Source organism: Stegostoma tigrinum, chromosome 5 (genome assembly GCF_030684315.1).
Source record: "Stegostoma tigrinum isolate sSteTig4 chromosome 5, sSteTig4.hap1, whole genome shotgun sequence".
Classification (NCBI taxonomy): domain Eukaryota; kingdom Metazoa; phylum Chordata; class Chondrichthyes; order Orectolobiformes; family Stegostomatidae; genus Stegostoma; species Stegostoma tigrinum.
In genome coordinates, this window is record NC_081358.1 from 81885576 (window position 1) to 81910032 (window position 24457).

At 39.7% G+C, this 24457-nt stretch overlaps 1 protein-coding gene across 1 annotated transcript; it reads left to right on the top strand.

Annotated features, from left to right (window-relative positions):
- The first annotated feature begins 1356 nt into the window (after positions 1-1356).
- myl12.1 (myosin, light chain 12, genome duplicate 1) lies at positions 1357-22705 on the top strand. The gene is made up of 4 exons (XM_048529092.2): positions 1357-1488; positions 16279-16480; positions 19863-20024; positions 21739-22705. Exons 2-4 carry the CDS (start codon positions 16297-16299, stop codon positions 21909-21911), a joined length of 519 nt encoding a protein of 172 aa, XP_048385049.1. The 5' UTR covers positions 1357-1488; positions 16279-16296; the 3' UTR covers positions 21912-22705.
- The last annotated feature ends 1752 nt before the right edge of the window (positions 22706-24457 follow it).

Sequence of the window (24457 nt, forward strand, 5' to 3'; positions counted from 1 at the left end):
GAAGGGGTCACTGGACATGAAACGTTAACTGATTTTTTTTTTCTTCATAGACGCTGCCAAACCTGCTGAGCTTTTCCAGCAACTTCAGTTTTTGTTGTTGTTGTTTGTGACTGGATACTATACTAGGAAGTGCAGTTGCTTACAAACACCTGGAGTATTGTGTACAATTTCTGAGCACTGTACTTTAGGATTGATGTGAATGCACAGGGGACATCTAAGAATGGTTCCAGGGATTAGAAATTTCAGCCATGAGGGCAGACGAAAGATATGTGGATCGTCCGCCTTAACAGAATAAAGATAAGCTCTAATACCCTGGTTGCGTAGAACAGATAGGAAAAAACTGTCCCCACTCATAAAAGGATCTAGAATGAAACGGCACAGATTTAAAGGCGAAAGGAATGTTACAGGTCTCGAAAACATTGTCTGGAAATGACAGCTCTCTGATGAAGGGTCTAGGCCCGAAGCGTCAGCTTTTGTGCTCCTAAGATGCTTCTTGGCCTGCTGTGTTCATGCAGCTTTCACACTTCGTTATCCTGGATTCTCCAGCATCTGCAGTTCCCATCATCTCTGGAAATGGAGGCCGTTTCAGTTGAGGCATTGGATCATTGTTATGCGAGGATGAAGGGCGAGGGGGGTACGCCCAATTACAACGCAAGTCAGACGGCTTGCGCCAAATTGTCTCCTTCTAAATAAAAACCGAAAACAAAACTGCGGATGCTGTTAATCAGATTTTTAAAAAAAGATAGCCGGAAATGCTCAGCAGGTCTGGTAGCATCTGTGAGAGCAGTCAGTCAACGTTTCAGGTCGATTGACGCTGATTTCTCTGCACAGATGCTATCAGACTTTTTCCAGCAATTCCCGTTTTCTATCTCCTTCTAAGCCGTAACAGTTGCGTGACATTCAAGGACATCAAACGAGATGGTTGCACCATTCTTCACCACTCTGTTTTAAGCAGGCCAGTAAAGTTGTCCGAACTCCGCACGCTATTCGAAGACAAACACCCAACATCGACGGTATGCAGCAGGGCAGCGCCGCCGACGCACAGGAAACCTTCCACTCCCGCTCCTAATAAGGACATATCTCGCGCTTCGCCGCTTCGTACCACGTGACCCCACAGGAATGTTGAAACCGCGTGTCATCGACACTACCACTTTCAACGGCCTGGGAAAAGAAGGGGGTATGAGGACGAGTATGATTATATGTCAGCCGACCAACAACGGCTATAATGTGGATGTGCGCGCAAGGAAATGAAATCACTAATATTATAAATATCGTTTTGGGCAGGTACAGTCTCTGCTGTGCAGTAGCGTTGTATTCGAGAATTTTCTTTTCAAACCAACTTCCCCTCTGTGAAGTGGAACATTGAAATGGATGAGGTGGAGTTTATTTCCGGCGGTTGCCGCGGTCTTGATGGTTATCAGGGAAGCGGGGCGGCGCCAGCAATAAGGTAGTAGGAGAGACACCGAGTTTTAACGGGAGTTTTGTGAGGTAAGGTGGGGTGAGAGGAAACTCGCCTCTTTTTGTTATTTATCCTGTACCGGTGGTGATAGCTAACAGCCCGATCGGTTGGTATATTGAGGAGCTCCAATAGATGCCTGGTGGCGTTCGGCAGTGAGTGAGGGATGGAGGCCTAGGAATGGAACGTTGGCCGGGAAGCGCGAGGCCGAGTCGCTGGGGAAGGAAGTAACCCTGCAGCAGGCACCACCTACTTAACCTGGCGTTGCATTAAACTAATCTTGAGGCAAAATTAATATATTGTACAGCAGGAGCAATGCCGCCCTTCAGATTACATCATAAAAGGCATGTATTTCACGGAAGGGGCTATTCAAAGTGTTACTTTTAAAAAATGTCGTCTACTTTAATCTTACCAAGGTGAAGACATCGTCACATAGTATTTAGGGAGGGGTCATCTTGAAATCGTGAAGTAAAAAGTAGTGACAGACCGGTGAAATCCTAAAGTGGTAATCTGTTTCAAATATTGACATTTCTCAACCCCTCCTATCCTGATTGCGAATGTAAATTTCAGTCGTGGCTGGAATTTGTACCGTTCTGTGTGCAATCCTAACTATTAGGACCGCCAAATGCTGTTTCCTTGACTGAATTGTTTTGACTCTGGTCTAGTGTGAATCACTTACACCCGACTGGTAACTGTAAAATTGCTTTAAAATTGTTTCTAAGGACCATATTCTGCTATATCCCTCGCTCTTTCTCCGTTTGGAGACCTACCTGGGCTTGGTGTTTCACTTTTTTGATTTTCGATTGGCCCCGATTTTAAAGATGCTCTTTAAATGTGAGTTGCTGTCTTTTGAATTCACTTGAATTCCACGCCTCCTTGGCCTATTTTAGGTTTAAAGTAGATATCAAGGTCTTTCTTCTTTCCATGAGGAGTGTTAGGTTCCAGAAGCTCTGCTGTGCTCTTCTATCAGCTGGTTAATCATCCCGTTTATAATTCAGGTGCCTCTTATTTTCAGCGGGTGAGCCTGCTAATTTGTTAGTGTTTTAGTAATTGCATGTATTTTAGAGAGGTACTTTATGGATGCAGGTTTGACACTTTGAATTCTAGCTATATTAAAATGCGACTTTTTGCCAAGGAGCAACTAGCAGTTACACTGGCAAATTGCATATGTAAGCTGCTGGAAAATGTTTGGTGTTACTCAGTCTTGAGAATACATTCGTTCTGACATGTGTTCACACAGGATGATGCAATCATGTACCTACTGGTAATCATGAATTTGCAGCTGTTAGTGTATACTCATACTTCTGTTATGAGAGCTTGCAGTAACAAGGATGGCAGCTTTAACAGATCATACTGGGCAGCAAAATGAAGGCTGTGCCAGAAAAGGTAATGAAAACAGATTAAATAGTCCTTCCTACAGGGAACTGGATATGTTTTTGGCTACGGGGTGAGGGAAGAGGCAGAAAAGTGCAACAGCAGTGGAGCAGACTTTGTGTTGCCAGTGATGGGCTGAATGGCTCTTGTGCTTCAGGTCTTTTAATATGACTGGGGATTGACTTTGCTCATACTTGGAATGCAACCACCATTGTCTACACCAGCATAGGCAGCGCATCCTGACTTCCACCTGAGAAGGTGATGTCTTGCTATGTTGAATTGCTGCAGTTAATGTGGCATAAATACACTTAAGAAATGTGTTCCAGTTCTTTCACCGGTTGACTCCAGGGACTGTTTGCAGTTCCAAGTCAGGATGCTGTGGCTTGTAGTGCAGCTTGTGCTTCATGCATCAGCTGCCCTTGCTCTTCTATTTTTAAGTGAAGAATCATTCCTTAGCAAGAATGATGATTCTTACAATATTCATTTAATTTCTAAGAACATAGTATATGAATTACTTATACCTATATCTTGTAATTCTAGTTTGCATTTGGACAATAAAGAACAAAGTAAACGGGTATAAAGGTGGAAACTGAGTTTTGAAAAAAGGAGCATGACGTTTTACTTGAACTTCTAGACATGTGCAAGCATGTATGAAAAATATATACTATTTCCTAAGTTGTTTTTTTAGATTTTATATAACAGTTCCCACTCGTGCTGGGCGTGTTAAAACGGACTTAGTTTATGTGGGACTCAATTTCTAGATAAATGGTAGTGAATGTTTTGGCATTTCATAGTTTAAAAATCCTGAACCTCTTCTGCCCTTCTGGTCTGGTAACTTAAGCTACAAAAAAGACGTAATATTTAATAGTTCACCGTGCTTTTTACACAGCAAAGCATGTCACTTTCAGCAAGCAAATGCTCCCTGTTCTGTATCCTTAAGCCTAAAAGGAATAGGGTGACATTTCCTAACACTTGTTTGAATGGGGGGGGAAAACAGTCTTTTGTTCTGGAAGAACACAACAAACAGTCTTAATTAGACATTTGGGTGTGGAAGAGAAGCAGTTATTCTTGTTGACTGTTGAATTAAATGACTTTCTGAACTCTGAAATCAAACTTTTTAAAATGTGCAATTGCCATCTTTTGTTAAATGTAGTTCATCTTTTCAATGTCCAAGCACATGAGCAAAATGGGAGATCAAAACAATGACAAGGTCAATGTCCTGGGCGCTTATTAGCTCTGCAGTATGTTTAATGTCCTGAGCTTGAAGAATTGTTTGTAGAATTCCCCACAGTGTGGAAATAGGCCATTTGGTCTGACAAGTCCATACCAATCTTCTGAAAAGCATCCTACACAGACCCATCCACCACTTTATCTCTGACTGCGCATTTCCCACGGCTAATTCACCTTACCCACATGTCCCTGAACACAATGGGTAATTTTTGCATGGCCAATTCACCTAACTTGCGCATCTTCAGACTGTGGGAGGAAACTGGAACACCTGGCAGAAACCCATGCAGACATGGGGAGAATGTGCAAACTCAACACACAGTTACCCAAGGTTGTACAAACCATTTCTTTAACCGCTCCTTGGAAAATATAACCTTTTTTAATTTTAGCCATATTCCTAAAATCGAACTTGCTGAAAAGTACATGCCCTTCAACATTTATTTTCTTTCCTAACCTCAAACACATAATCCAAAGCTAGCTGAGCTGCGGAAAAAGTGTCACTGTCTCAAGTGTCGATTTTGTTACCCTTCAGGTCTGTATATTAGCAGTCCAAGTTGCATACTTGTTTTTTGTGCAAACTGCTAGCATTAATAGATGCTTTGTTCATTGAATGTGTGTATTGCTAGCTTGGCCTGCATTTATTACCTATTGCTAACTGCCCATGAACTGGCTGGCTTGCTAGATCTTTTTGGAGGGCAGGTAACAGTTAACCACATTGTATGGACCTCAACATGAGGTCACAGCAATAATTTTAATGGTTGACATTAAACTAACTTTAACTTTAATTTCAGATTTTTATATTGAATTCATGTTTCACTAATGGGATTTGAACCCATGTCGCCAGAATGTGAGCCCTGGACTCTGAATTATAAGCCAGTAATACTATCGCTACTGCTACCACCTCCTAATTTATTTAAACTAATAAAAGTTCTTCAGTATTCTCAAACAAATTACTGTCACTGATCTGCGAAGAGATTAGGGCTTAAACTTTCTACAAATCTTCTCAACTCGCTGGCTTAAACTTTTGTCAGGCATGATTTTTCGTGTCCAGAAGCATCACAGTGAGAGAAGTTCAGACACGAATTAGGCCCCAGGCAGCTGGAGGTGAAGAATTCAAACCTGAAGCAGAGGAACACCTCCTGGAAGGATAGAAGGTTGAAGCGGGTTAGAGGGGGAATGGCTTTGTAAACTGCCCTGACATTTTCTTCAGAGGAGCAGGAAGCTGTTTTGGTCAGCAAGCATCAGTGAACGCTAACTGTGCGTGCACTAGTTCTGAATGAATTTGCATTATCCAATCCAGTTGTGCAAGTTCCCATTGTGGAGTTGGGATTTGGGACTCTGAGATCTTGACTTTTTGTTACTTGTTTATGTTTTGACTTCAAAATATTTTTTCTGTTTTTTGTAACCAAGTGGGTGCCAGTGATTGGCGATTTTTGTGTACCTTTCACTGTACTTATGCATTTTTATACTTAGTACATGTGATGTACTTTAAATCTAAATGTAACAATCTAGCAATAAGCTGCCATCACACAAACTGATCAAGAGTAAAACTACTAAATTTTTCAAGACTTCTCTTTGGTTTAATAATTAAAGTATCACATTTACTTAAATCAGTTCTGTGGTGGTGGTGATATTGGCATTTTGTCCCATCTTATCCTGTTCAATGCAACAGATGCAATTGAGCAATGCATATGATAACACTCATAGTGACTATCAAAGGCAGAATTTTCATGTAATAGAACAAAAGTTGTCTCTAAATCCAGACAGTAATTTGACTTGGAGCTCTGTGCTGATGCTAATCCCATATTTTTGTCCTTCTCAGCACAGCTAGTTGCCAGGAAAATGAGCTTGGTTTAATGTAGTGCATAGTATTTGTATTATATGGACAACAGTCAAATTGCACTCTGAATGTTTGACAGAAGTACAGATCAGGCAAAAAATAGTCTTGGCTGTTGCTGCAGTTGAGCCTGTGGGTGTAAATGGTGAGCATTTCACTGCATTCAGCAGTGTTCAAATTTAATTGTGCAATGAGTCAGGAAGTATGGGGTCCTGCTCTGCTGTGTTGCAGTTGTATCGATGCACTTTGTCTAGTTGGAGTTCTAGTGGTAATCCATGAAAGTGGAATTTAGCAATGATGCTGTTGCCAAGATGTTATGGCCCACTTGGTGCACGAAGGTAATTTCCTTCCAATGGGCCAGGAGGCCTGGGTTCAAGTCTCACCTGCTTCAGAGGTGTATAATCACATTTCTGAACAAAATGATTTAGAAAAATAAGTTAATTTAGAATTTAGCGGTTAGACTTTTTTGATTGGTCCCCTGTCAGTTGAGTGTGAATGTCACTTGTTGCCCAAACCTTGGATGTAGGCTGATTTGTGCAACTTCAGAAGTTTAGACTGCAGCAACAGAGGACAAAGGCATTGATTTAAAGAAAGGAAAATAGAGCAATAAGCTTGTGGGAATATAGGAAATTTTTAGCTTTAATATGCAAAGAGAAAAAGAATCCAAAAAGACACATATAGGCCCTTTTAGAATCAAAATGTAGGAGTTGATAATGGAGAGGAAAGAAATGGCTGATCAACTGTGTACATACTTTGTGTCCTTTGTAAACTCGAACCTATTTAACTGAACTGATATGTTGAGGAACCCAACCACTATCCTCCCAAACCGAAGGAAATCAGGGCAGTGCTGTTGGGAAGCTTGATGGGATTGAAGGCCAATAAATCTCCCATGCTTGATGATCTACATTCCAGAGTACGTTAAAGAAGTGTTTGTAGAAATAATGGATGTTAGTTATCTTCCAAGGCTGTATGGACTATGGGACAGATCCTACAGTTTGGAGGGTAGCTAATGTAACTCCTGCATTTAGAAAGAAAACTGGGAATTGTAGACTGGTGAACAGTGGAGGGGAAATGCAAATCAGTTATCCAAGACTTAATGGATCATTTTTGAGCGAGAAAGTGGTACAATTGGATAGACATATGAAAGGGGAGTAATGCTTGTCAAAGCTACTGGAATTCTGAGGTTGTAACTAGTAGAGTTGATGGTGGGGGACCAGTGGATGTGGTTTGGTTGTACTTCTAGAAGGCTTTCAACAGCCCCACAAGTGTAATGTGTGAATTTAGAGTACGTGTGATTTGGGTAATGTCTTGAATGCAAAACTGGGTGGCAGACAAATTGGCCTGTTTATTCCTACTGTTTCCTGTGTGTTAAGCAGTAATTTAAATGATGGAACTAAATGCAATATCTAAATTTGCAGACAGCACAAAACTGGGTGATCTGCTCCAGTGAGATTCAAACAAGTGGGGAAAATGCATGACAAATTCAGTGTAATATGGATAAATGAGGTTCCCTACATTGATAGCAAAAATAGGAAGGTAGATTATCGAGCTGTAAATTGAGAATGTGTTCAAGACCATGGTGCCCTTGTACACCAATTGTTGAATGTAAGTATGTAGGCACAGCAGATAGTCAGGAAGGCAAATGGTATATTTTGCCTTTACAGTGAGAGGATTTGAACGTAGGAGCAAGAATGTCTTGCTGTAACTATGCAATGTTTCAGCATGTTCACATGTGGAATATTGTGGTTTTGGCCTCCTTACTGAGGACAGATGTTCTTGCTATTGTAGGAATGCAACAAAAGTTTACCAGATGGATTTTATTCATTCTTGGTGTGGTGGGATTGATGTACGGGGTGAGGTTGAATCAGTAAGTAAGTAATATGTTTACTGGACTTCACAATGAGTGGGGATCTCATACGCAAAAAGAAATTGCTAAATGACTAGACAGAATAGATGCAGGAAGGATGTTCCCAGTGGCAGGAGAATCCAGCACTAGGGTTGCTGTTTAAGAATACAGGATAAACCATTTAGGACTGAGATGTGAAGAAATTTCTTCCACCAAAGTGCTGAGCCTGCAGAATTCATTACAAAAGAAAGCAGTTGACGGCAAAGTTTCAATGAGTTGGATGTAGCAGTTGGGGCTAATGAGTGCCAAGCATATGGGTGAGAAACTGGCAGCAGGCTATTGAGTTGGATAATCAACAATAAACATGAATGATGGAGCAGGCTCAAAGCACTATATGGTGGTCTCCTTCCTGTTTACTGTTTTGAATTGTGAATAGAGCTGAATGCTTGAGTGAAGGGCCTAACCTTTAAACCACGGTAATACACCTGAGTAGTAAAACAGTAGCTAAGGTCACTTGTAACCTGGGAAGCTCGTGGAAATGTGAACAAACTAGTGAAGATAGCTTAGGCCTGCCCATTGTGGTATCAGTTCAATAGCTCTTACATTTACCAGACCTATGTGCTCAGATTAGTCAGGATATATTTTCATTCAGTTGCACTGAATGGGCTGTTGTAAGGTCTCCAGTACTGATGAACATTGAGACGGCTGAATCCTCTCTGACAATGGGTCATCTGTAAAGAAAACTAGAAACCAAGTTGGCTTGAGCCACACTTGTTCTTGTGATCACATTGAGAAAGCAGATGACAATCTGTGATCAGTGTTGCCAATAGCATACATGGTGACAGTGATGAATTCCTGTTAATAAAGGTTTTTTCACTTATACGTGGACCTTTTTCATAGAATCCCTACAGTGTGGAAGCATTCGGCCAGTTGAGCCCACACTTGCTCTCCGAGGAGCATCCCACCCAGGCCCATCCCCAACACCATCCCTGTATTTCCCACCCTTGACATTATGGGCAATTTAGTATTGCCAATCCACCTAACTTATACATCTTTGGACTGTCGAGAGTGGGGGTGAGGCAGGGATCCCATGCAAACACAGAATGTGCAAACTCCCCAAAGGCTGGAATCGAAGCTGGGTGTCTGGCTTTGAGACAAATGCTAACCACTGAGCCACTGTGCCACACTTCATTGAATGTTCAGAGGTAACCTAATTGTAATTAAACAAAAAACAAATCATACATGTTAAAGCTAAAGCAGAAGAGCAAGTTTGCTTTCAGAGCACTTTCCACTCCATAAATTTGAAGTAGTTTGTGGGCAAGTACAGCAACTAAATATTATTTGGAATGTTTTGTTCTATACAATTTAGCAAAATGATCATTTGTTTGATATTGCTTGATGAATATATGGAAAACAGGAGAACTTTCTTATTTTTTTTTTGCCATGTAATCTTCTCAGTTTTGTGCTGTATGATTGAGAGAAATGAGTTTGGCCTCTGGCAAGAAGTTACAAGTATCTTCTGTCAAGATTTATCCAAAACCTTTTAACATGCCTTCCACTGAACTTTGTATGCAGTGACATGCTTGCATTGTTTCTGATTTGGGTCATGTTCCTTCCTGTTATCTGTAAAATATTCAATGGTAACAACCTGATCATAGTATCTGTTATTAGCAATGGACGGTGTTAACTAAGACAGTTTTGATAGATACACTCTCGAATTCCAAAGTGAAAATAATTCCTTGTGTCTGGGAGAAGTAGCAGTTTAAAGTTGACAATTTTGTACCTGTCCTTGAATATTCAGCACAAGTTGATGGAAAAGAAATTTGAAAAATTGTTTGTCCCTAGTCGTCTTGTAGCTTTCTTGAACTTTATTCAGTCTCTATTTTTCTTGGAATCCTGGTGAAACTTGTGGTGAGGGGTGTATAATAATTTAGGAATTTGGATTTAAAAGAAAAATAGGTGTTACTTCAGTGAAGAGTTTTCAAATTAGAAAAACGCCTATCCTTCTGGAACATCGACTAAATCCTGCACTTGTTTGGAAAGCAGCTGTGTGCAAAAGTTTATAAGGTTAATGAAAAGAAATGTTGTACTGTTGGGTTTGGGCTGCTGTTCAGAATAAGTGTTCCATGTTTCTTTGCAAATGTTTTTTTAAATTTAAAAAAAAACTCCTTTTCTGTTTTATAAAAAAAGTGCCAAGATTGGTTAATGTTGAAGCTAGAGTCAGGAATTAGAACTCTATCAAAGGAAGGCTTATATAACACTACAAAAATATGGATGAACGCAATCTAATGGGAAGTATGAATTGGAAGAAATTAATATTAGTGGAGAAATAGTGTTGGTGAAACTAATGCCATTAAAGGCAGATGAATTCCCAGGGCCAGATGACCTTTATCCTATAGTACTTGAGGAAATGGCCCAAAGAAATAGCTCTCTGATGAAGGGTCTAGGCCCAAAACGTCAGCTTTTGTGCTCCTGAGATGCTGTTCGGCCTGCTGTGTTCATCCAGCCTCGCATTTTATTATCAAAGAAATAGCTAATGGTCTGTGCCAAATGTCTACAGACTCCTAGGAAAAGGTTTTTATAGATTGGAGGGTAGTTAAAGCTTGGATATCCAGCATTTGTTGTTTTCAGCCAGGTTACAAGTTGGACAGCATCCATGAAGACTGAACAAAATTAACATTTTGAATCTAGATGACTCTTCTTCAGAGCTGACTTAATGTAACCCCACTGTTTAAGTAGGGCAGCAGAGCGAAGTAGTGAAATTATAGACCGGTTTGCTGAACATTGGTAGTGGGGGGGGAAAAATACTAGTGTCCATTCTAAAGATGTAAAAGCAGACCACTTGGAAGATATTGACATGTTTGAACAGTCAGCATGGATTTATAAAGGGGAAGGTGTGCGTGACAATCTGGCATTTTGAGGATACAACTTATAAAATGAATTCAGGAGTGCCAGTGGATGTGGTTGACTTGGATTTTCAGAAGCCTTTTCACTAAAGTTCTATCTAAGAGATTAATGAATGTAATTGTAATGCTAGAATTGGAGGTCATTTACCAAAATTAAGTGCTGTTTAGCAGACAAGAATAAATGGATCTTTTTGAGTGGCAGGCAGTAATGGGTATTGTACCATAGGGTTCAGTGCTTGGACCCCAGCTATTTGCAATATATATTAATGACTTAAGAAATGACATGTTTCATTGTTTGCAGAAGAGACCAACCTGGGTGGGAGGGTATGCTGTGGACGCAGAGCAACTTCAGTATGATTTGGATAAGTGGGTAAATATGACATACTCTGTAATACGGATTAATGAGAGGTTATCTACTTTGTAGCAAAAACAGGTAGATGATTATGTGAAGTGTGATATCTTTTTGGAAAGGTTTGGGTTGGGGGGGTGGGGGTGTGTGGTATGCACTAATACCTGGGTTTAACCCAGTAGTTGCCACATCTCCATACGTGAACTGTCAGGCATGTAGCAGAACAGGGGCTGTCTTACAGTTTCTTCTGTAAGGTTGAAGTTTTCTTTCTCTGCCTATGGTTTTAACAGAAACAAGGACCAGAATGCTGGTAGGCTACCATTGGTGCAGGGTCTATAGTCTCTTCTCATGTCAGGCTTGACAACAAACTGTTGAACTCATTCCTTTGATTGAAACCTATCTGGTTTAATGCAGAATGTGTTCAAAAGTTCCATATCTTCCAGCTTCTCTCAGTCCTTAAACATGTCATTCCAAAGCAATCTAATATAATATTCCTTGCAACTTAAAAACTTGGAATTAAATTTTTGGAAGATGAATCATGTTTACAGTAACTTTACGGTTTTAATTTTTGGCTTTGCGTTGCAGCTGCTTTTTCCAGTGAAACTAACTTATTGGTAATACTGGCAGAGAATCATGTCTTTAGTCAAGCTGGTAGCTCAGCATAGTGAGGGAGTGCTTCATGGTTGGAAGAAGCTAGCTATCTACCTTCAATGATTTAAACCAAATAGACCCAAGAGATGCAGTCGATGTACAAAATCGTGTTGCACTGTTGATGAACAATGGAGTTCTCCCTAGTGACCTGGTCAGCAATGACCCAACATTGCTGAAATTGGATTATTTGGTTATTTTATTGCAGTTTCTGCAACTTTGCTTGTAAATTAGGTCAATTCAACTAAAGTGTTTCAATTGCACTTCATTGACTACCAAGTGCTTTGGGACATAATACATATAGATTGAGATAAAATGAGTTCATGCTTCTCCTGGAAGTCAATACAATTTGGATACTGTTTTATTTGTCAGGCACTGGTTTTTTTTCCACTTCACGTATACAGGATCTGTTGAATTAATTTGAATCTCTGCAGACAGTTTTGAAGTTTTTGGCATTGATCCTTTATAAAATAGGATGAGCACAGCTGACAAGTTGTGAAGAGGACATGGGGTTACAAAGAGTTATAGATAGATTAGGTGGGCTAAGATGTGACACATTGGACCATTTCACTTCATGCTCATTTTGACAGGAAGAACAAACTTAAAATATGAAGTAAAGTTTTGCATTGGTTGTGTTCTTGTTCGTGAATCTGTAAAGGCTGTTATGAGAGAATCCGGAACACCAATAGAATGCACTTTAATGCAAAGTGAATTGAATACAAAACAAGGGAAGTTGCACTTCATTTATACAAAGCAATGCTGAGACCACCTCTGGGCTGCTTTGTACAGTATTGATCTCTTTCTTTAGCAGCAAATATGAATTATTTGGAAGTAGTTTGGAAATCTTACCTGGAATAGGGAGGTTACCTGAGATATCAAGGTGTGGAGCTGGATGAACACAGCAGGCCAAGCAGCATCTTAGGAGCAGGAAAGCTGATGTTTCGGGCCCAGACCCTTCTCCGAAATGTCACCTTTCCTGCTCCTAAGATGCTGCTTGGCCTGCTGTATTCACCCAGCTCCACACCTTGTTATCTCGGATTCTCCAGCATCTGCACTTCCTATTATTTTAGGTTACCTGACAGGTTGGGAAGGCTAGGCTTCAGGAGACTGAGGGGCAATTTAGTTAAAATGTAAAGATCTTGAGGGGCAAATGTAGAGTAGGTGTTTTCTATAATTCAGAACTGGGGTTCATAGCTTTAAAAATAAAGGATCATCCATTTAAATTAGATGGGGTGAAGCTTCAGGATAGTCTCAATTCTGTCTGAAAAAGGAATGGCAGTGATTTTTTTTGCACGTTCTTGACAAAAAATGGTTTCTTGGTGGGAAAAAGTAAAATAGGTTCAGGTGTTGGGCAGTTATGTGAATTCATGGTTACGTTGAGAAGTCATGACCTAATAAACGGCAGAGAAACAAGCTTGACGGTCTGAATAACTTGCTCCTGCATCATACTGCAGCTGGCTTCTTTGCAAGAAAGGGGAGGAGATGAAATTGATTTGGGTTTCCCACTGGCACTTGAGCCTAAAGTTGTGGGGAAAGTATAAAATCTGACTTTTTAAAAACTTTCAGTCCCCTGCTGAGATAATCATTTACAAAACCCATTCACAAGCAAAGGAAATTGTGTGGTGCTTTAATGGGTTATTTTGTTTCAGACTGTTTGTTTTTAATAAGTGAAGCTTTTACTAATGGAAAAACTGCCCAGTTGTTGTTATCCTCAATTGACGTTGCCTTCTGACTTGGGGAATTGCTACAGTGTGGCTTGAGGTCACTGCCAGATGGACTTGAATTCTGCTTGAGCACAGACCAAGCCAGCAGTCATATAGGAGTGTTGCATCTTCTGGCAGAACAATCCAAGGTTTGATATCATGAGTAATGAATTCCTTAGTACATTCATTGAACATGAGATCTCCTAATGTCTGATGCCACATTGATCCCACTGCAGCCATAACTTTTTTCCCATTTTGGTATATTGGTGTATAAAAGAAGCAGGTGGAATTTGGAGGGGAGGTTTTTGTTTGAAAAGGTCAAAAGTCAATTTGGAACAGTGATCTAAATGCCTATATTCAAATGTGATTATAGTCAAATGTGTGGGAGAGCCCCTATAGTGTAACAGGATAAAATGTTTATCTTGGTTGTTTATGGTAAGCAGAGTACATCAGCTGTTAATTTATTTGGACATTTGGAGCAGAAAGTTCATTTTTAATTCTGAAGAGCCTGGGGTTCAGTTCAGAAGAGGTGTTTCTCTCTTGGGAAAACTGTAAGTTTAGGGGAACCTGTCACTTCAGAAGTGGTTTCTGGTTTATCAAGTTCTAAGCCAGGAGGGTTTGGATAGTAATTTTCAAGATGTTAGAACTGAAAGCTTAGGCTATCATCATTTAAGGTGGACTATGGACTCTGAAGGAATTGTAGAAATATCTCTTGACCATGAAAAAATGAAAAGATAAATTAGTAAAGATTTGCAAAGCTGAAATGGAGTCATTCATTGTTTGGATTGTTTTCTAACAGCAGCTTGAAGCTTTTTTTGATGTAGATCTTTTGAGCTGTCTTTATATTTGTTTCATTTATTTAATGTATATTCTGCGAAAGAATATCTGCGTGTTCATGCTGTTTCAGTGACTAATAGATGTTTACCAACTGAGAGCTATGATCTATTGAGCCAGTTATTTTGGGATCTGACTTGTGTAGCATTGCCGTCAGCTGTGATCATAACTGAAACAATGACTATTATGTTTCAGAAGCATTTGGTTATGAGATGCAAAGACAAATAGTTCTAAAAGCAAGCTTATTCTTGTTTTAGAACAAATAATACATACTTGTGTTGAGTACTAGTTTACCTCTGAAAGTTGGTAAATTCCAATTGTCTTAAATATTGGAAAGTCAATGCCCAAGATTTATTAACTTGAATTCATGTTTAATAGCAAACTTGCTGTATGGTTGCCTTACCCCTTTCCCTTTTTAGCAAGGAGCATAGCCAAAATATTAACATGCTGTTATAAATTTCTGCTTATCAATGTAACAAAGATTTTGCATTTGAACAGATTTAAAAGTAAGCTATTTATTCTGAGACAACTTTAGCTATATTTTAAAACAGCATGAAGTGTTCTGTGTCCTGTATAAGGATGGGTGAACTGATGCTTCGGAGCTGTTGAGAGCTACAAATAACTCTGATAATTATCAGAAAGGTTCCTTGCAGAAAATGATTGAATACTTGAACTTCAATGCAAATTTAGTTTTTGAAAATATTGTAAGTGCAGTCAGATTAAAGAAATGTTATGCAGTGTCTTACATAGCCAGAATATTACAAAATATAACAAATTGCATTTGAAGTTCAGTCACTTCTGTGAAGCCTGAGTTTTGAATAATGAAGTTGGTCCCTTGTGTTCAGTAGATGTTTCCTGTAAATTAAAATCCTTGGAAAGTTTCCAGCATTGTTTCCTTCCACCAGCAAACCCTGAACTAGGCAAAATTGTTATGCTTGTTTTAGTGACTAGGTGTACAGGAGGGATTTAATACTATGTAGTTAGCTGCAGTCAGAGTAGCAGTTGTTGAGGTGATTCTGTATCTACTTGCCTATTATTTTAAAATAGCTCTAAACTGGCTTGTCTAACTGCTTCCCTACGTAAGTTTGGATAGCCAGTTATTGTACTGATGTGCAGCAGTTGCTCAAGCAACTAGTGCTGAATGCCCTAATGCTTATTGTTTTGTTAGTATGTGCAGGAACTGCCACTTCTGCGGCTGGTGCTGAATGCCTTTTTGTGACGCTCCATGCCTAGTTTTGCAGCCCTATTAATGAGTGATCATCTGTATGGAAAGCAATGTATTGCTGTTTCAGGGGTGGTGGGGGGGGGGGTCTTCGTTCAAAAAAACGTTGTCTTGTATATGATGGTTGTTGCTTGGTATGTAGTCACTGTTTTGGCCACACCATGATAGTGAAGTCTGAATAATTTCAATGCAGAATATAATAAAGATTTTGTAAAAACCTTTCTACTTCCTTGAATTTTCAGGTCTGTGTGGTACTTGTTTTGCACTTGTGTTTGTAATCTTGAGCCATCTGTGTTAAACAAATTGTGGGTAAGTCAGATGGTGTATTTTAAGGAACAAAACTAACTTCAAACCTCAATTGTTAATCTGTGTAACTTTGAGCTTCCTTATTTAGAACAAAAGAAACATCTTATTTCTGAAGAAATTCCAGACCCAAAACGCCAAGCTTTCCTGCTTCTCTGCTGCTTGACCCGCTGTGTTCATCCAGCTTCACACCGTGTTATCTTATGCTGTTCTTGCTCAAGGAGTAGGGTCTCTTTTTTCAGTTGTTCTACAAATTAATTGTGAACAGTGCTTGTAAATGTTTGTTTTGTCATTTCTCTCTCTTTCCTGTTTGACTACTTTGGAGGCTTGATTTGAAATTGTATTTCAGTTGTTCCTCCTTGAACAAAAGAGTCTTTTTTATTCCTTAATTAAGTATTAACTTTGAAGATAAGGCATACTTTAGCTGAGCTAGATCCAGATTTTTGTTTCTGTCCATAATCTAATTTCTAGAGTAAATGAGATGCTCATTACAATAAGTCAGGCAAAATTTGGTGAGACTTGGGTCAATGATCTTTAATCATAAATTAGTAATCTTAATTGCTTTTCTCCTAGATACAATACGCAGCCATCATGTCAAGCAAAAGAGCTAAGGGAAAGACCACCAAGAAGCGCCCTCAGCGTGCAACTTCCAATGTATTTGCCATGTTTGATCAGTCACAAATTCAGGAGTTCAAGGAGGCCTTCAACATGATTGATCAGAACCGTGATGGCTTCATTGATAAGGAGGATTTGCATGACATGTTAGCTTCACTTGGTAATAATAAGTTTGTAATATTCATTCCCTCTTTATATTCATGCTGTGCCTGATGTAAGTTAAGATATTTAGCAGTTTTGAGTCTGTCCTCACTAGATCTGATGTTTCAGAAATAGCTGTAATACAGCAGTTAAAAGTGAGGGAGGAACTCAAAGTTACAAATACCAGGGAGGTAAAACTGAAGGGTGATAAATCGCTGATCCTGGTGGATTTCATGCTGGAGTTAAAAAGGCAGTAGCAAGTGAGATGTTTGCATTGGTTTTAACTTTCCAATACTCAATAGATTCAGGGACGGTTTCTTTAGATTGGAAAAATAGATAAGAGCTCGAACAGGTCATCCACTTCACCAGCACCTTCCACCCAGCCTCCAGTTCACCTGGACCATCTCCAACACATCCCTCATATTCCTGGACTCCCCTGTCTCCATCTCTGGCAACTACCTAGAAACCGATATCCATTTCAAGCCCACGGAGTCCCACAGTTACCAAGAATACACCAACTCCCACGCACCTTACTGCACAACTTCCATCCTCTATTCCCAATTCCTTCGCCTCCATCACATCTGCTCCGAGGATGAGGCATTCCACTCCTGTACATCTCAGGTGTCCTCGTTTTTCTCTTCCACCACCCACCCCCCTTCCCCGTGGTCGAGAATGCCCTCTACCATGTCTCCTGCATTTCCCACAACTCATCCCTCACGCCCCATCCCCGCAATAACTGCCAAAAGAGAATCCTCACGGACCAGCCCACCAATCTCCGCATTCAACGCATCATCCTCTGACACTTCCGCCATCACTAAAGACATTTTTTTTCCCTCCCCATCCTTGTATGCTATCTGGAGGGACCACTCTCTCCGTGACTCCCTTGTCCACTCCACGCTCCCCTCCAACCCCACCACACTTAGCACTTGCCCCAGCAACCACAGGAAGTGCTTGCTCCCGTCCCCCCTCCTTCACCCCCATCCCAGGCCCCAAGAAGACTTTCCACATCAAGCAATTGTTCACATGCACTTCTGCTAACGTGATATACTTCATCTGCTGTACCTGTTCTGGCCTCCCCTACATCAGGGCAACCAAGCAGAGGCTTGGGGACCACTTTGCAGAACACCAATGCTCAGTTCGCAATAAACAACTGCACCTACCAGTCACAAATCATTTCCCACCTCCCCCCTCCCATTCCTTAGACAATATGTCCGTCCTGGGCCTCCTGCAGTGCCACAATGATGCCACCCGAAGATTGCAGGAACAGCAACTCCTGTTCCGCTTGGGAATCCTGTAGCCTAATGGTATCGATTTGTGGATTTCACAAGCTTCAAAATCTCCCCTTAATCCCAAAACCAGCCCAGCTTGACCCTGTTCTCCCTCCCGACGACGACCACCACCACCACCACCACCACCACCACCCCCCCCCCCCCCCCCCCAAACGTCCCCACGTACGCTCACCTCTACTGGTTCCAACCCCATCTCTTTGACCTGTTTGTCTCCTTGCCACCTATCTCCTTGACTATCCATCTTCGATCTGCCTCCCCCTCTCTCCCTATTTATTTCACAACAGTCTCTCCCTCCCCCACTTCTGAAGAAGGGTCTAGGCTTGAAATCTCAATTTTTGTGCTCCTAAGATGCTGCGTGGCCTGCTGTGTTTGTCCAGCTCCACACTTTGCTATATCGGATTCTCCAGCATCTGCAGTTCCCATTATCTTAAGTGGATAATGGAACTCCTTTTATTCAAACGTAAAGGGAGGCAGAATACTGAAAACTACAGGCCAGTTAGCTTCTGTCACAAGGAAAATGTTGATTTTTTTTTGTATTAGAGGGCAGTTTGGGTGAGTTCAAGGTAATTGGACAGAATTAAACTGATCTCTCTTTGACAAAACCATGTTAAATGACTTATTGGCATGTCTGAAGTAATTTATATTTGTGAAGAGGAACCTGTGGAGGATTTTACTTAAATTTCCAGAAGAATATTACCACATCAAATGTTGCAGAAGCATGACATTGGATAGAAAATTGACTTGCTGCAGGAAGTCGAAGGAATAAATGAAAACAAGATTTTGTAGATACTGACATCTGAAACAAGGGAGGCCTGGTAGTATCCATAGGGAGTAACAGGTTTAATGTTTTGAGTCTAGTATGATTCCACTGAATAGGAAACTAAAGAATAAATGTATTTTTTTTCCTGGACTGGTAGGATGTCATAAGTGGGGTCACCAGGGTTCAGGCTGGGACCTCCATTTCTTTACAGTCATATATAAATAGCTTGGGTAAAGGGCCCAAAGGAGGTGCAGCAGCTAAGTTTGCTGATCTCCCAGAAGTAAGTAGGAAAATGACTTTTGAAGAAGACATAAGGATCCCACAAAGGGATGTTAGGTGAGTGGTCACAGATCTGGCAAGTGGAATGCAATATGGGAAAGGTGTGAAATTATATCACTATGGAAGAACAATGCCTTTTTCTTATTTTAGCTAAATGTGCTTGCAGAGCTGAGATACAGATACCTAGGTGTCCTAGTGCACGAATATGCAGGTACTGCAAGTAATCGGGAAAGCAAATACAATCTTTAAAATTTAAAGAGGAATTGAATGAAAATGTGGTGAGGTAACACGCTATACAAGGCATTCATGAGGCTGCATCTGGAGTACTCTGTACAGTACTGGTCACTATTGAAAGAAAGACGTTAATGTATTGAAAGCTGTTGTGAGAAAGTTTACTCCACTAATTCCTCAAACAAATGAATTGCCATGAGGAAAGGCTTGGCAGGCTAGGTCTTTGTCCTTGTTCAGAGCCAGAGGTGACTTAATTGAAATGTACAAGATCCCGAAGGGCTTGACTGGGTTGATTTGGAAAGGATGTTTGCTCTTATGTGGGAGTCTAGAACTGAGTCGCCATTTAAAATGGATGAGGGTTAAGATTCTTTTGCATTCCTGTCCTCCAAAAGGCAGCAGGTGAAGAATCCTTCAGTATTTTTAAGGTAGAAGTATGTTGTCTCTTGATAATCTCTTATCCACTTGGTTATCGTAGCTGTACAGGCTCAAAGGGCCTAATGGTCTGCTTTTGCTGGTGTTCTATCTCCCCTATTCTTTCAAATATTGCCAAGTTGTATTCATTATATATTTTTACTGTGTCTGATAACAAATTGAGGCTGGAAATTGGGAGCATTCTGACCCTTGAATGACTTCCAATGAAGAAATGGATGTTTGCTTAATAGTGTCTGTAATGGTTGTACAGGAATGCATTACAACTAGGTGAGGTTTGACCTGAGATGTCATCCAAATCCAGTACAAGCTGATAGTTTAGTCACTAACTTGTGTATTATGTAGGGCTTTTTGTTCACTCCTGTGTTTCTTACATAGTGGTGAACCATTTTGAACATACAATTTTTCTGCAGGAAAGAACCCAACTGATGATTACCTGGAGGCAATGATGAATGAAGCTCCAGGACCTATCAATTTCACCATGTTTTTGACCATGTTTGGTGAAAAGCTGAATGGGACAGACCCTGAAGATGTAATCAGAAATGCCTTTGCATGTTTTGATGAAGAAGGAACAGGTAAAGTGCTGAAACTGACTTACCAAGTATAAGAATCATAGGTTTATGCTTTAATGCTATTTGTGATTCTCCCTGAGGCTAGATGTTGGAGTCTAGATTTTTTGGTACTTGATCACTAGGTTTCCAAGATGTTTGGAATGAGTAGGGCTGTGAGTGCTCTATGCACAAATATCTTTTTCTCCTTTATAGTAGCTCTGCTTGTTTGTGTGTAGTTTTAAAATCAAGATAGAAGAGCACTATCTTCCTGTAATCCCACTGTTTTATTGGATACAGCATAATGTTAGGTGTCTTGCCCAGTTACTGATATGGGCCTTTGTGTACTTTATGTTTGGTTCTTTTTCACTGGATGATACCTTCCAGGTTTCGTAACGTTTGTGTTTACATTTAGCTTTATAAGTTTGATGTAAAAGTATAAATATTTACACCTCTAACCTCAAAGGAAAATGTCAAAACTGATTTACTGCAGATTCACTTGGAAAAACCCAAGTGGACAGGCCACTAAGCAGGTATGGTTGTCTCTGGGATCTTCACAGCTGCAGACAGTCCAGAAATAATAGGACTAATTGCTTTGGGCTACTTGAGCAGCTTAATTTGTAGTCAGTGGGGTACTCTGATCACTGAAGGCTTTTTTTAAGAAAATACAAAGCTAGGCTGGGTAGCTTTCCTTTTGCAGACTGGATGTCCAATTGCAACTACATCAAAACACTTCAAACAAGTAATAACACTCTACAGTCGTTAAACCCAGATGAGTGACTTCCACCAAATGGCTGAAACCTTGTGGTTTCCAAGAAATGTACTATTTTTAATCCTAATATTTAAAGTAAACTTTTTTATTTTAAAGAAAAAAAAGGCCCAATATCAACAAACTTTAAATCACTTTTCCATAATCTTCTTTATTTAATTGCAAGAGTGGCATTTTGAAGTCTCCAAAACATTGGGTGAATATGTTCTACACATTTCATGGCCTAGGCCCAGTTTAAACAAACATGTTCCTTTTCACACCTTTCACTTAGGCCTCCAGTCAAACAAAGTTCCCTGGCTGTAATGTGTGCATAATATAAGAGTATAAATACCTTAGGCTAGAAGAACGGTGGCCAAGAGCTTCTGTGGTAGCAATTCTTGCTCTATTGCAGTTCTTCTCCCACCATCTTCATTCCCAAGTCAAAAAGACTAGGCATTGATGTGTAAAGTTTTTTTTTTAAGATTGTCATTAATCTGTCTTGCTGGACTAATGTACAGGATAACCTTATTGAACAAGTTAATAAACTAAACCAGTAAAACAATCTGCCTTCAATTCGATGGGAAGAGAAATTTTGGAAGGGAATGGGAATATAAGTGTCTTATTTGTCCTTTTTGAGTTTATAACTCCCAATGCACTTGATCTTTCACCTTAAGTCTGCTGTTGATTGGGCACTTTGCTTTTGGATTTGTTAACCCATTGAGTGGGAGGCAAATAGCTTTGTATACAAACTTACAGCTGCAGTCTGCGTACAAACTTCTGGCAATGCTGCTTTGAGCTATTGTTAGGGCAGGCTGTCTTTTGATTGAAATAATCATTTATTTTCAACTAACCATCTTTGTGTACCTTATGTTGAATTTGATTTTACTTGTGGCCTTTTGACTGTGTAACTTGCACTCTTCTTTTGAGATTTTAATGAATTTATTTGACTTTTTAATGTTTCATCAATACATTTGGAGCTGTATTTTTTTCCAGGTTATATCCAGGAAGATTACCTGAGAGATCTGTTGACGACAATGGGTGATCGATTTACCGATGAGGAGGTGGATGAACTTTTCCGTGAAGCACCGATTGATACTAAGGGCAATTTCAACTATATTGAATTTACTCGCATACTGAAACATGGTGCCAAGGACAAAGATGACTAATGGAATGTAAATTCAGAGGGTGGGGGAAAATCCTGTTTTACTTTGCAGAAGTTATACCTGTTGGAACATACTGCATGCCTTGGCTCTAATAAACGTTGCTTTTTTTCATTATTTATATTTTCAGTCATATTGGCACACTTTGCACACATTTTGAGTAAGTGAAAGGTTAGTGGCAGGGAACAAGAATCTCTAGAAACAGATCTCTTGGGTATATGGCTTGGCAGAATCTCTAATTTGTCTGGGTTCAGAAGGTTTTTAAAATTGTCATTTTATTTGTGATTCATGGGGTGATGGGGAAAATAAATCACTTCGTTTAATTCTTCCGATCAGTATACTTGGTTTGTCTAAGACAATTATCCTCGTTGTTAGTTGAAAAAATATGACCTGTAAAAAGTTAATCTTGTGTTGAAAATCATGATATCGTTATGATGGCAGTCATGACATGCAAGTTTGACCTATCATCTGTTTGCTCAATTTCAGTTATGGAGCTATGTTTAAATATATAACTGATCATTTTAATCAGTGATATTTGGTAATACTAGTGAATGATAAATAGTATGAAGAGTTGTAAGCTGTATCTTGAAGGATAGTGGAAGACAAGACTTCAGTTTAAAATGCAGATTTTTAATCCAGAGTTTCCCCGTCTTGTCTGAGGTAAGACCAAAGTGTCCCAAGTGACTATGCAGATTGGTGTAGACATGCTATGCCTTATTCTTGATCATACTTCACACCCTGTTAAGAATTGTGTCCTTTGTTATCAAAATTCTGAATTAAATAAAAGTTCTAAATTTGAATTTGTTTTAAATTGTTTCATTTGGTAGTAGCTATTTTGAAGTCAGTGTAGTAAACTGGCTCCTCCTAGGAATTGAAACATACCCAAAGTTTGAAGTGATCGCCACAGTGTTTCAGTGTCCCCTCCCTCTTTCTGACTCCAAATTATGTTACTGTATTACCTGGTCAGGTACTACTAAAACCGGCCAGAACAGTCCACACTTGCTAATTGCTTAGAGCTAGCTTGTTTTCAGCCAGGAAATGGTGAAACACAAAATTGGTTTTAATGCACAGACTTGAATGAAGACCCTTAAGGTTCCTGCTGTTGATTTTGTTATCTAGTGTCCTTTGAAAGCTGTCTGGGGAAAGCCTGAACTTGGCTGAGAAGGAGTTGCAAACATTAGGTTTGTCTGCTCTATGGCCCTTTGTGTTTCTGGTTAAATGTTGCTTGGGATACGAACACTATCCTAGAACTCGGATCAATTGGTGAAAATGTTCTAAGTTTTACAGTCTCCAAACCCCTCAAAAGTACGGTCTTGATTCTAGCAATGGAAATATTTTCTACTAGATACAGAATGTGAACTGTATAGGTGTTTGTACTCACCAGTTCTGGAAAAATTTGGACTAAAAAGACCTATCACTACTTTTTCTTTTTGCAACTGCTTTTGAAAATATCAAGTGTTAACAACCATTGTGTCCATGATAGTGGAATATTTAATTTACTGAACGCATTTCAAAGGCAGTTAGCAGCTATCGATCCTGATTTGCAGTATGAGGAATGAACACAAAGCAATCAGCAACCTCCTCTTCTAGCCAAAGGTATACTTGATGTCTGTCTTAGGATGCAGCCAAAGGATGCTGAGAGCTAAGCAATACTGGTTCCTCTATAGCATGAGTGGGTAAATACCCTTGCAACAATGATGAGCAACTGAACCTGGGATTCCTGGTTAGTTGTTCTGTGTGAAGACATCAACCGTTCAACAGGATTGAGCTTTCTTTCAGCAGGGGAGTGCATATTAAAGGTTTAAGTACTTATTGGTAGTCAGTGATTTATGGAAGGTGTGAACTAAGTTTTTAAAAAGGCCTGCAATACTTTTGGAAAGAAATTTAGAATTTTCTAACAATTAACTACTTAAAGTTTAAGAAATATTTGATACGACTGTATAAATCAGAAGTCAGAGGGCTTCTGGTCTTGCATTCATAAGCAGTTAATGTGCTAAATATTCTGATATTATCCTAGAATTATATCAACTTGCCTCTAAATGTGAATTAATATTGACTTAGACTGTCATGAAATTGCTGTCACTTTTTAATTTTGATAGGTGGAAAGTTTTATAAGGTAACACCCACCACCCTTAACCTAGAATAAGGCTTGCCATTCAGATATTTTGCAGCTGGCAATAGATCGTATGTTCAGACAATGTGGCTACTTTTCTGTTTTGAACTGAATGCAGTTTTGTGACAGTCTTCCAACATTTCTCTCTGAACATTTTTGTTGTAAGCCAAAGTATTCTGATCAATGTTGGCCATGCCTCCTTCATTGAAAAATCTAGCCTAGTGGATGTTAATCATTTATTGGAGTAGGAGTAGAGAAGGTATGATGCTGTCCAATTTTGCCCTTTAATGAATTATAGGAGAGAAGCTGTAAGCTTGAGTATCTTAAACAGATCTTGTTCACTGGCTTGATCTTAGGCTCGGACATTGGAAACAATCACTCATAATGGTACAAAACAGTGATCTTTTATATTGGAACATGTTTTTCGTGGTCTAGTGTA